Consider the following 12,201-nt stretch of genomic DNA (forward strand, 5'->3'; position numbering starts at 1 on the left):
TGATCAGTCCCTACACCCAAACGAGGGCATTGCGTTCATCCACCTCTGGCCTGCTGGCCCCCCTACCTCTGCAGAAGCACAGTTCCCGTTCAGCCCAGTCAAAACTGTTCGCTGCTCTGGCACCCTAATGGTGGAAAAAGCTCCCTCACGACGCCAGGACAGCGGAGTCACTCACCACCTTCCGGAGACACTTGAAACCCCCTCCTCTTTAAGGAATACCTGGGATAGGATAAAGTAATCATTCTACCCCCCCTTACCCCACCCCAAAGAAAAAAAATTAAATAATAATAATAATATTGTAAAGTGGTTGTCCCACTGGCTATCATAAGGTGAATGCACCAATTTCTAAGTCGCTCTGGATAAGAGCGTCTGCTAAATGACGAAAATGTAAAAATTTAAATGGAAGGTAAACATCCGTCCCAGTCTCAAATCTCTGGAAGACTGAAACAGGTTTCCCTCAAGAATTTCCCTATATTTAGCGCCATCCATCATTCCTTCAATTCTGACCAGTTTCCCTGCCGATGAAAAACATCCCCACAGCATGATGCTGCCACCACCATGCTTCACTGTGGGGATGGTGTTCTAGGGGTGATGAGAGGTGTTGGGTTTGCGCCAGACATAGCGTTTTCCTTGATGGCCAATATGCTCAATTTTAGTCTCATCTGACCAGAGTACCTTCTTCCATATGTTTGGGTAGTCCCCAAATGCCTTTTGGCAAACACCAAACGTATTTGCTTATTTTTTTCTTTAAGCAATGGCTTTTTTCTGGCCACTCTTCCGTAAAGCCCAGCTCTGTGGAGTGTATGGCTGAAAGTGGTCCTATGGACAGATACTCCAATCTCCGCTGTGGAGCTTTGCAGCTCCTTCAGGGTTATCTTTGGTCTCTTTGTTGCCTCTCTGATGAATGCCCTCCTTGCCTGGTCCTTGTGTTTTGGTGGGCGGTCCTCTCTTGGCAGGTTTGTTGTGGTGCCATATTCTTTCCATTTTTTAATAATGGATTTAATGGTGCTCCATGGGATGTTCAAAGTTTCTGATCTGTGCTTCTCCACAACTTTGATCCTGACCAGTTTGGAGAGCTCCTTGGTCTTCATGGTGCCGCTTGCTTGGTGGTGCCCCTTGCTTAGTGGTGTTGCAGAACAGGTGTATATATACTGAGATCATGTGACAGATCATGTGACACTTAGATTGCACACAGGTGGACTTTATTTAACTAATTGTGTAACTTCTGAAGGTAATTGGTTGCACCAGATCTTATTTAGGGGCTTCATAGCAAAGGGGGTGAATACCTATGCACGCACCACTTTTCCGTTATTTATTTTTTAGATTGTTTTTTTAACAAGTAATTTTTTTTCATTCCACTTCACCAATTTTGACTATTTTGTGTATGTCCATTACATGAAATGCAAATAAAAATCCATTTAAATGACAGGTTGTAATGCAACAAAATAGGAAAAACACCAAAAGGGGATGAATACTTTTACAAAGCACTGTATGCCACACAGCTATATGGTTGTACAGTATGTTGCTACTAAGCTACATAAGCAGGTTGTATGTTGCACGTGTCTAACGATTAGCTGTGTCTTGTTATGTTGCAGCGCCTCGGTTCCTCATCACCTCCACGGGAGCACTGTACATCCTGGACGTGCAGAATGAGGATGGATTGTATAACTACAGGTGTATGACACGCCACCGCTACACGGGAGAGACCAGGCAGAGCAACAGCGCACGCCTCTTTGTTTCAGGTATGCAGAGTGACAGTACGGCTTGGATACCCGTCTGTTGTGCAAGTTTGGGCAAGTTTGGGTGCCAATGATAGCCTGGAATACACTCTGAATATCACTAGGTTTCACTATTGTTTCACTTCAATCCTTCAATCTGGACCTGCTCCAAGCTAGTCAACTGAGTATTGCTAAAAATGCATACTTTTGACCAAAATATTGAATCCATCTCACCTTTGGCCATTGCTCCTCCCTCAGACCCTTCCAACTCGGCGCCGGTCATCCTGGATGGCTTTGAGCGTCGTGAGGTGATGACATCACACCGGGTGGAGCTGCCTTGCAAGGCGTCTGGTCATCCAGCCCCCAAGTACCGCTGGCTGAAGGAAAACCGACCGCTGGAGCCGGACAGCCGCTTCAGGCAGAGTGTGACGGGGCTGCTGATAGAGAGGGCGCAGCCCAGCGACAAGGGAAGCTACGTGTGTGAGGTGTGGAACAGCTATGGCAACGCAGAGGTGGTGGGGAGGCTGCAGGTCAAAGGTCAGTAATAGACTGTGTGCAGCATGTTGTGCTAAATGTACAGTATGTTTGTTGTTAATGTGTATCTGAGATACTGTTTGTCTTTGGAGTTTAAAATCCATTTTAGAGTTGCTCCTTTTTTAGCTGATATACAGTATGTCCAATTGCCAAGAGAGTCTAAGCCCCCTCTCCCTCTACCAGAGCCCCTGAAGGCAGTGGTCAGCCCAAAAAAGGTGAAAGGCAGCGTGGGTAGCCAGGTGTCTCTGTCGTGCAGCGTGAGTGGCTCGGAGGAGTACGAGCTGTCCTGGTACCGGAATGGAGAAATTATCTACCCTGGGAACAGTGTTCGCATGACTGGCAACAACCGGGAGAACCTGATCATGGCTGGGATGGCTAAGAGTGATGGAGGAGCCTACCAGTGCTTCGCTAGGAAAAGCAAGATGTCCGCCCAGGACTTTGTCCAGGTCATCCTGGAAGGTCAGTACTCTCAGTGGATGTCTGTTTGGTCAGGGGGTTAGCAATGTTACTTTCAATCACAGCAGAGAACCTCTCTGAATGTGTGTTTTTGTGTTTGTGTATTTGTATGTTTTTAGTGTGTATGTGCATGTGAGCAATGTGTGACCATGCACTTCCTGACGGGCCGCCCCCAGGTGGTAAGGGTAGGTAACAACACTTCTGCCCCGCTGCCACTCAACACGGGGGCCCCTCAGGGGTGCGTGCTCAGTCCCCTCCTGTACTCCATGTTCACCCATGACTGCATGGCCAAGCACGACTCCAACACCATCATTAAGTTTACCGATGACACAACAGTGGTAGGCCTGATCACCGACAACGATGAGACAGCCTATAAGGAGGAGGTCAGAGACCTGGCCGTGTGGTGCCAGGATAACAACCTCTCCCTCAACGTGATCAAGACAAAGGAGATGATTGTGGACTACAGGGAAAGGAGGACCGAGCACGCCCCCATTCTCATCGACTGGGCTGTAGTGGAGCAGGTTGAGAGCTTCAAGTTCCTTGGTGTCCACATCACCAAAAAAACTATCTTGGTCCAAACACACCAAGACAGTTGTGAAGAGGGCACGACAAAGCCTATTCCCCCTCAGGAGACTGAAAAGATTTGGCATGGGTCCTCAGATCCTCAAAAAGTTATACAGCTGCACCGTCGAGAGCATCCTGACTGGTTGCATCACCGCCTGGTATGGCAACTGCTCGGCCTCCGACCGCAAGGCACTACAGAGGGTAGTGCGTACGGCCCAGTACATCACTGGGGCCAAGCTTCCTGCCATCCAGATCCTCTATACCAGGCGGTGTCAGAGGAAGGCCCTAAACATTGCCAAAGTCTCCAGCCACCCTAGTCATAGACTGTTCTCTCTGCTACCGCACGGCAAGCAGTACCGGAGCGCCAAGTCTAGGTCCAAAATACCTCTTAACAGCTTCTACCCACAAGCCATAAGACTCCTGAACAGCTAATCAAATGGCTACCCAGGCGATTTGCATTGTCCCCCCCCACACCCCCTCTTTTTATGCTGCTGCTACTCTCTGTTTATTATCTATGCATAGCCACTTTACCTCTACCCACATGTACATATTACCTCAATTACCTCGACTAACCTGTGCCCCCGCACATTGACTCTGTACCGGTACCACTTGTATATAGCCTTGCTACTGTTATTTTACTGCTGCTCTTTAATTATTTGTTTTTTTTCTTTTTTTCTTTTTTATATTTACTTACCTCTTTTTTACTTAACACTTATTTTTCTTAAAACTGCATTGTTGGTTAAGGGCTTGTAAGTAAGCATTTCACTGTAAGGTCTACACCTGTTGTATTCGGCGCATGTGACAAATAACATTTTATTTTATTTTATCTGTGTGTGAGTGTCCATGCATGTGAGTGTGTGCTTGCATGCATGTGTTTTTATTTGTGTTTGTGTGACTGCAGAATTGGGGAGCACCAACCATTGATCAGGCGTTCGTGCGTGAGTGCGCGCGTGCGTGCGTGTGCTAATGAGGGCTGCAGTAAAGCCCTGCCACAGCCCCTATGATTAGATTATCTGAACGAGCCTCACATTGCTCGCATGCCCTGAACTCCGTTGCTGCGGCAACTGTCTCCCGTGGCCATGGACCAGTATAAAGAGGGTATTGATAATCTATAATGATGAGGAGGAGGAGGGGGAGGAGGAGTAAGAACAATTCCAAATCTTCAGGAAACACTTCAGGAAACAGCAGAGGGTGCATCCCCTATCCACATCGACGGTACCGCAGTGGAGAAGGTGGAAAGCTTCAAGTTCCTCGGCGTACACATCACTGACAAACTGAAATGGTCCACCCACGCAGACAGTGTGGTGAAGAAGGCACAACAGAGCCTCTTCAACCTCAGGAGGCTGAATAAATTTGGCTTGGCACCTAAAACCCTCACAAACGTTTACAGATGCACAATTGAGAGCATCCTGTCAGGCTATATCACCGCCTGGTACGGCAACTGCACCGCCCGCAACCGCAGGGCTCTCCAGAGGGTGGTGCGGTCTGCTGAACGCATTACCGGGGGCAAACTACACGCTCTCCAAGACACCTACAGCACCCGATGTCATAGGAAGGCCAAAAAGATCATCAAGGACATCAACCACCCGAGCCACTGCCTGTTCACCCCGCTATCATCCAGAAGGCGAGGTCAGTACAGGTGCATCAAAGCTGGGACCGAGAGAATGAAAAACAGCTTCTATCTCAAGGCAATCAGACTGTTAAATAGCCATCACTAGCACATTAGAAGCTGCTGCTGCTGCCTATTGAAATCACTGGCCACTTTAAGAAATGGAACACTAGTCACTTTAATAATGTTTACATATCTTGCACTACTCATCTCATATGTATATACTTTATTCTATTCTATAATATTCTACTGTATCTTAGTCCATGCCGCTCTGTCATTGCTTGTCCATATACAGTGGGGAAAAAAAGTATTTAGTCAGCCACCAATTGTGCAAGTTCTCCAACTTAAAAAGATGAGAGAGGCCTGTAATTTTCATCATAGGTACACGTCAACTATGACAGACAAATTGAGAAAAAAATTTCCAGGAATTTACAATGTAGGATTTTTTATGAATTTATTTGCTAATTATGGTGGAAAATAAGTATTTGGTCACCTACAAACAAGCAAGATTTCTGGCTCTCACAGACCTGTAACTTCTTCTTTAAGAGGCTCCTCTGTACTCCACTCGCTACCTGTATTAATGGCACCTGTTTGAACTTGTTATCAGTATAAAAGACACCTGTCCACAACCTCAAACAGTCACACTCCAAACTCCACTATGGCCAAGACCAAAGAGCTGTCAAAGGACACCAGAAACAAAATTGTAGACCTGCACCAGGCTGGGAAGACTGAATCTGCAATAGGTAAGCAGCTTGGTTTGAAGAAATCAACTGTGGGAGCAATTATTAGGAAATGGAAGACATACAAGACCACTGATAATCTCCCTCGATCTGGGGCTCCACGCAAGATCTCACCCCGTGGGGTCAAAATGATCACAAGAACGGTGAGCAAAAATCCCAGAACCACACGGGGGGACCTAGTGAATGACCTGCAGAGAGCTGGGACCAAAGTACAAAGCCTACCATCAGTAACACACTACGCCGCCAGGGACTCAAATCCTGCAGTGCGAGACGTGTCCCCCTGCTTAAGCCAGTACATGTCCAGGCCCGTTTGAAGTTTGCTAGAGTGCATTTGGATGATCCAGAAGAGGATTGGGAGAATGTCATATGGTCAGATGAAACCAAAATAGAACTTTTTTGGTAAAAACTCAACTCGTCGTGTTTGGAGGACAAAGAATGCTGAGTTGCATCCAAAGAACACCATACCTACTGTGAAGCATGGGGGTGGAAACATCATGCTTTGGGGCTGTTTTTTCTGCAAAGGGACCAGGACGACTGATCCGTGTAAAGGAAAGAATGAATGGGGCCATGTATTGTGAGATTTTGAGTGAAAACCTCCTTCCATCAGCAAGGGCATTGAAGATGAAACGTGGCTGGGTCTTTCAGCATGACAATGATCCCAAACACACCGCCCGGGCAACGAAGGAGTGGCTTCGTAAGAAGCATTTCAAGGTCCTGGAATGGCCTAGCCAGTCTCCAGATCTGAACCCCATAGAAAATCTTTGGAGGGAGTTGAAAGTCTGTGTTGCCCAGCGACAGCCCCAAAACATCACTGCTCTAGAGGAGATCTGCATGGAGGAATGGGCCAAAATACCAGCAACAGTGTGTGAAAACCTTGTGAAGACTTACAGAAAACGTTTGACCTGTGTCATTGCCAACAAAGGGTATATAACAAAGTATTGAGAAACTTTTGTTATTGACCAAATACTTATTTTCCACCATAATTTGCAAATAAATTCATTAAAAATCCTACAATGTGATTTTCTGGGTTTTTTTTCCTCATTTTGTCTGTCATAGTTGACGTGTACCTATGATGAAAATTACAGGCCTCTCTCATCTTTTTAAGTGGGAGAACTTGCACAATTGGTGGCTGACTAAATACTTTTTTTCCCCACTGTATGTATACAGTGAGCTCCATAATTCATTGGACAGTGACAATTTTTTTGTTATTTTGGTTCTGTACTCTAGCACTTTGAGTTTGAAAGGATACAATGAGGGTGAAGTGCAGACTGTCAGCTTTAATTTGAGGGTATATTTATACATATCGGATGAACCGTTTAGAAATTATAGAAGCTTTTGTACATGGTCCCCCCCTTTTTCGGGCATCAAAAAACATTGGACAGTTTAACATAATGTAGAATAAAGTAATCATTGTTAATATTTGGTCGCATATCCTTTGCATGCAATGACTGCTTGAAGTCTGCGATGCATTGACATCACCAGACGCTGGGTATCTTCCCTGGTGATGCTCTGCCAGGCCTGTACTGCAGCCATCTTCAGTTCCTGCTTATTTTGGGGACTTATTGCCTTCAGTCTCCTCTTCAGCATGTAAAATGCATGTTCAATTGGATTCAGATCCGGTGATTGACTCGGCCAGTCAAGGATTTTCCACTTTTTGGCCATCAAAAACCCCTTTGTTGCTCTAGCAGTATGTTTAGGGTCATTGTCTTGTTGCATGATGAAGTGCCGTCCAATGAGTTTGGAGGCATTTGGTTTTATCTGAGCAGATAAAATATTTCTATAGACTTCAGAATTCATTGTTCTACTTCTGTCTGCAGTCACATCATCGATGAAGACAAGTGAGCCTGTTCCACTGGCAGCCATACAGGCCCAAGCCATAACACCCCCTCCACCATGTTTCACGGATGAGGTGGTATGCTTTGGATCATGGGCATTTCTTTTTTTTCTCCACACTTTCCTCTTTCCATCACTCTGGTACATGTTAATCTTTGTCTCATCTGTCCACAATACTTTTTCCAGAACTCTTGGGGCTCTTTTAGGTGCTTTTTAGCAAACTGTAATCTCGCCTTTCTGTTCTTCAGGCTTATCAGTGGTTTGCATCTTGTAGTGTACCCTCTGTAGTCCTGCTGGTGTAGTCTTCTACGTATGGTAGACTTTGACACATCTACACCTGCATCCAGGAGAGTGTTTTTGATCTGTTGGGCTGTTGTCAGGGGGTTTTCTTCACCATAGAGAGTATTCTCCGGTCATCCACTACAGTGGTCTTCCTCGGTCTACCGGGTCTTTTGACATAATTGAGTTCACCGGTTGTTTTTTTCTTGTTAATGATGAACCAAACTGTTGACTTGGGCATGGCCAGGGTTTTTGCAATGTTCCTGATTGATTGATTTTCATTTCTGAGCCTTATGACGGCCAGCTTCATTTGCATCGACACTGCTGTCTTCCTCATGTTGTCACACCACAACAACAACATCCAAAGGCAATAGCAAAGTCTAGAATCAATGCTATTCATCAACAGCTCTCCTGCATTCACTAACGACACAAATGAATACACCTGCCTAACGACACACATCTGTGAAGCCAATTTAACAAATACTTGTAGTACCTTAAAATGGGGGACCATGTATAAAAGGTGCTATCATTTCTAAACAGTTCATCCGATATATATGAAAATACCCTCAAATTAAAGCTGACAGTCTGCACTTCACCCTCATTGTCATTGTATCCTTTCAAACTCAAAGTGCTAGAGTACAGAACCAAAATAGCAAAAAAATTGTCACTGTCCAATGAATTATGGAGCTCACTGTATATTCTTAAATTCCATTCCTTACTAGATTTGTGTGTATTGGGTATATGTTGTGAAATTGTTAGATATTACTTGTTAGATATTACTGCACTGTCGGAGCTAGAAGCACAAACATTTCACTACACCCAAATTTGATTTGATTTGAAATCATTTCTCCACTCTGTTCTCTCACTGAATTCCATACAGTATATGGAAATATACAGTATTAGCCTGAATGGACACTGTATGTGCTCATTATGATCCCTTCATGCATGTGACTTGAGGTCAGCAGTTTTTTTTATCCCTGAACTACTGTAATAGAAATTGTAAGGTAACGAATGCTCCTTTTATACATTCCAGATACAGTGGGGGGGAAAAGTATTTAGTCAGCCACCAATTGTGCAAGTTCTCCCACTTAAAAAGATGAGAGAGGCCTGTAATTTTCATCATAGGTACACGTCAACTATGACAGACAAAATGAGAAATAAAAATCCAGAAAATCACATTGTAGGATTTTTAATGAATTTATTTGCAAATTATGGTGGAAAATAAGTATTTGGTCAATAACAAAAGTTTCTCAATACTTTGTTATATACCCTTTGTTGGCAATGACACAGGTCAAACGTTTTCTGTAAGTCTTCACAAGGTTTTCACACACTGTTGCTGGTATTTTGGCCCATTCCTCCATGCAGATCTCCTCTAGAGCAGTGATGTTTTGGGGCTGTCGCTGGGCAACACGGACTTTCAACTCCCTCCAAAGATTTTCTATGGGGTTGAGATCTGGAGACTGGCTAGGCCACTCCAGGACCTTGAAATGCTTCTTACGAAGCCACTCCTTCATTGCCCGGGCGGTGTGTTTGGGATCATTGTCATGCTGAAAGACCCAGCCACGTTTCATCTTCAATGCCCTTGCTGATGGAAGGAGGTTTTCACTCAAAATCTCACGATACATGGCCCCATTCATTCTTTCCTTTACACGGATCAGTCGTCCTGGTCCCTTTGCAGAAAAACAGCCCCAAAGCATGATGTTTCCACCCCCATGCTTCACAGTAGGTATGGTGTTCTTTGGATGCAACTCAGCATTCTTTGTCCTCCAAACACGACGAGTTGAGTTTTTACCAAAAAGTTATATTTTGGTTTCATCTGACCATATGACATTCTCCCAATCCTCTTCTGGATCATCCAAATGCACTCTAGCAAACTTCAGACGGGCCTTAAGCAGGGAGACACGTCTGGCACTGCAGGATTTGAGTCCCTGGCGGTGTAGTGTGTTACTGATGGTAGGCTTTGTTACTTTGGTCCCAGCTCTCTGCAGGTCATTCACTAGGTCCCCCCGTGTGGTTCTGGGATTTTTGCTCACCGTTCTTGTGATCATTTTGACCCCACGGGGTGAGATCTTGCGTGGAGCCCCAGATCGAGGGAGATTATCAGTGGTCTTGTATGTCTTCCATTTCCTAATAATTGCTCCCACAGTTGATTTCTTCAAACCAAGCTGCTTACCTATTGCAGATTCAGTCTTCCCAGCCTGGTGCAGGTCTACAATTTTGTTTCTGGTGTCCTTTGACAGCTCTTTGGTCTTGGCCATAGTGGAGTTTGGAGTGTGACTGATTGAGGTTGTGGACAGGTGTCTTTTATACTGATAACAAGTTCAAACAGGTGCCATTAATACAGGTAACGAGTGGAGGACAGAGGAGCCTCTTAAAGAATAAGTTACAGGTCTGTGAGAGCCAGAAATCTTGCTTGTTTGTAGGTGACCAAATACTTATTTTCCACCATAATTTGCAAATAAATTCATAAAAAATCCTACAATGTGATTTTCTGGATTTTTTTTCTTCTTAATTTGTCTGTCATAGTTGACGTGTACCTATGATGAAAATTACAGGCCTCTCTCATCTTTTTAAGTGGGAGAACTTGCACAATTGGTGGCTAACTAAATACTTTTTTTCCCCACTGTATACTAGACATAGATCTAGGATCAGCCGACCGAAACCTAATCCTCACCTTGACCTTAAAGGAAAACTCCACCCAAAAACGATATTTTGGTATTTGTTTCATTAGTCCATTTTTTAATTATTATTATTTTTTTTTAGGGGGTAGATCAGCGTTAATATTGCAGATAGATTGTAACTTCCATCAATGTAATTGTCTGCATCACTTCCAATCCACCATATGTTTTTTTTGTGTTTTTTTTCTCGCATATACATTAGTCCATTGTTGATATAGTCCCAACATGTTTTGCTTGTCAGCAATCAAGTTTTCAAGATATGTAACTTTCAAAATACAGAAATATGACCTGTATGATGCTGACAAGCAAAACATTTTGGGACCATATCAACAATGGACCGATGAAACAAATACCAAAAGATACTGTTGTTTTTGGGTGGAATTTTCCTTTAAGGGGGATAAAATGCAGCTGACCTTAGATTGGTATCTAGATCTACTAGAAAAAGCCTCTTTAACTCTAACCCACCTCCCATCTTGTCTCCCTCTCCCCCTCTCTCCAGACGGCACGCCCAAGATCATCTCCTCCTTCAGTGAAAAAGTGTTTGGAACCAACGAGTTTGTGTCACTGTTCTGCACGGTGAAAGGCACGCCGGAGCCCAGGGTGACGTGGACGCTGGACGACGATCCGGTTATCAGGAACTCCCGCCACCGCATCGGCCACTACACCAACCAGGAGGGCCATGTGATCAGCCACCTGAACATCAGCCAGACAACAGGGCCGGACGGGGGCGTCTACAGGTGCATCTGCAACAATTCGGCCGGGGCGGTCTCCTACCAGGCGCGAATAAACGTAAGAGGTGCTTGTCAGATCAGCTCCTCCAAAACAATTACATTTTACACATGTTTATGAATTCATTTGTTGTTGATGTTTTTGTTGTTTTTCCTGATGCATGAGCTCCTTTGAGAGTGCCTGACTAACATATTTTGAGCTCGTTTTAGGGTCTCCTTGTTGGTTGTGTGTGTGTTGTGTGTGTGTTGTGAGCCATTTCTTTGTTTCGTTCCTTCTTGTTTTGTTTATGTATGTCACAAATATGTGTATGTGTGTACATGTGTGTCTGTGTTTTTGTACGTGTGTGTGTGTGTTTCTGACTCTGTGTGTGTCTCTGTGTGAGCGTGTTCTATCTGGTCTGTTTTCCCCAACGGTCGTTCTGTCTGTGTCGATGTGGGTATCTTTGTGTCTGTACCCATCGTTTTCCTTTTGCTTTAATTTCCTATTCAAAACATGCCAGATTATCCTAGGGAATCGTCTAGTGCTGCGATCATCACTCACTGGTGTCAGCGGTAACTTCTCTAATGCCCTACTCCCTACCTAACATCCGCTGATGGCTTTATATTGGGACGCCATTAAGTTGATTTACACTAGCACTACCATATGACTGAGGAGCAATCTACACTCAGCAGGGAAGTGCCAGGCAGCTCTATAGCCAGCTACTGTAGGACTGACTGTCACCATGGTTACTGGGGGTATCTAGACTAGAGACTCCAGGCCCTCCATCCTCCACTCAATGCTAATTCATTACCTTATAAAGGCTCAAAACAGAGAAGGATAGGCCTATGGCCTGTGTTACGGATTGGATAACTCATTTTAATGGTTTTCCCACTGGAAAGCACCATGTTGTAGCTAAGCATGGGCTTCTTGAGGGGATGCTAAAGTCTCCAGTTCAGTAGGCTAGCTAACCTAGCGCAGAACAGAGCTGAGCTGAGCTGAGCAGAGCGTCCATGGCTTCTGAATGCAGCCTGAGCGTAGAAGATAAATATCAACAGGTGCCATTGCAGAGACAGTGTAATGAC

General features: G+C 44.7%; 1 protein-coding gene across 4 annotated transcripts in view; it reads left to right on the plus strand.

The window, feature by feature from the left end:
- The window catches only part of LOC121573597 (Down syndrome cell adhesion molecule homolog), a 169,565-nt gene that overhangs the window by 85,098 nt on the left and 72,266 nt on the right, over positions 1-12,201 (plus strand). For 3 of the 4 annotated variants that reach the window (XM_041885695.2, XM_041885698.2, XM_041885696.2), the window contains exons 4-7: positions 1,596-1,742; positions 1,977-2,255; positions 2,436-2,711; positions 10,911-11,207. In XM_041885695.2, coding sequence (XP_041741629.1) covers positions 1,596-1,742; positions 1,977-2,255; positions 2,436-2,711; positions 10,911-11,207 — 999 coding nt within the window. The remainder of the gene's footprint in view (positions 1-1,595; positions 1,743-1,976; positions 2,256-2,435; positions 2,712-10,910; positions 11,208-12,201) is intronic. The other variant, XM_041885697.2, reaches the window with a different exon arrangement.

This window comes from Coregonus clupeaformis, chromosome 9 (assembly GCF_020615455.1).
Source record: "Coregonus clupeaformis isolate EN_2021a chromosome 9, ASM2061545v1, whole genome shotgun sequence".
In the NCBI taxonomy this organism is placed as follows: domain Eukaryota; kingdom Metazoa; phylum Chordata; class Actinopteri; order Salmoniformes; family Salmonidae; genus Coregonus; species Coregonus clupeaformis.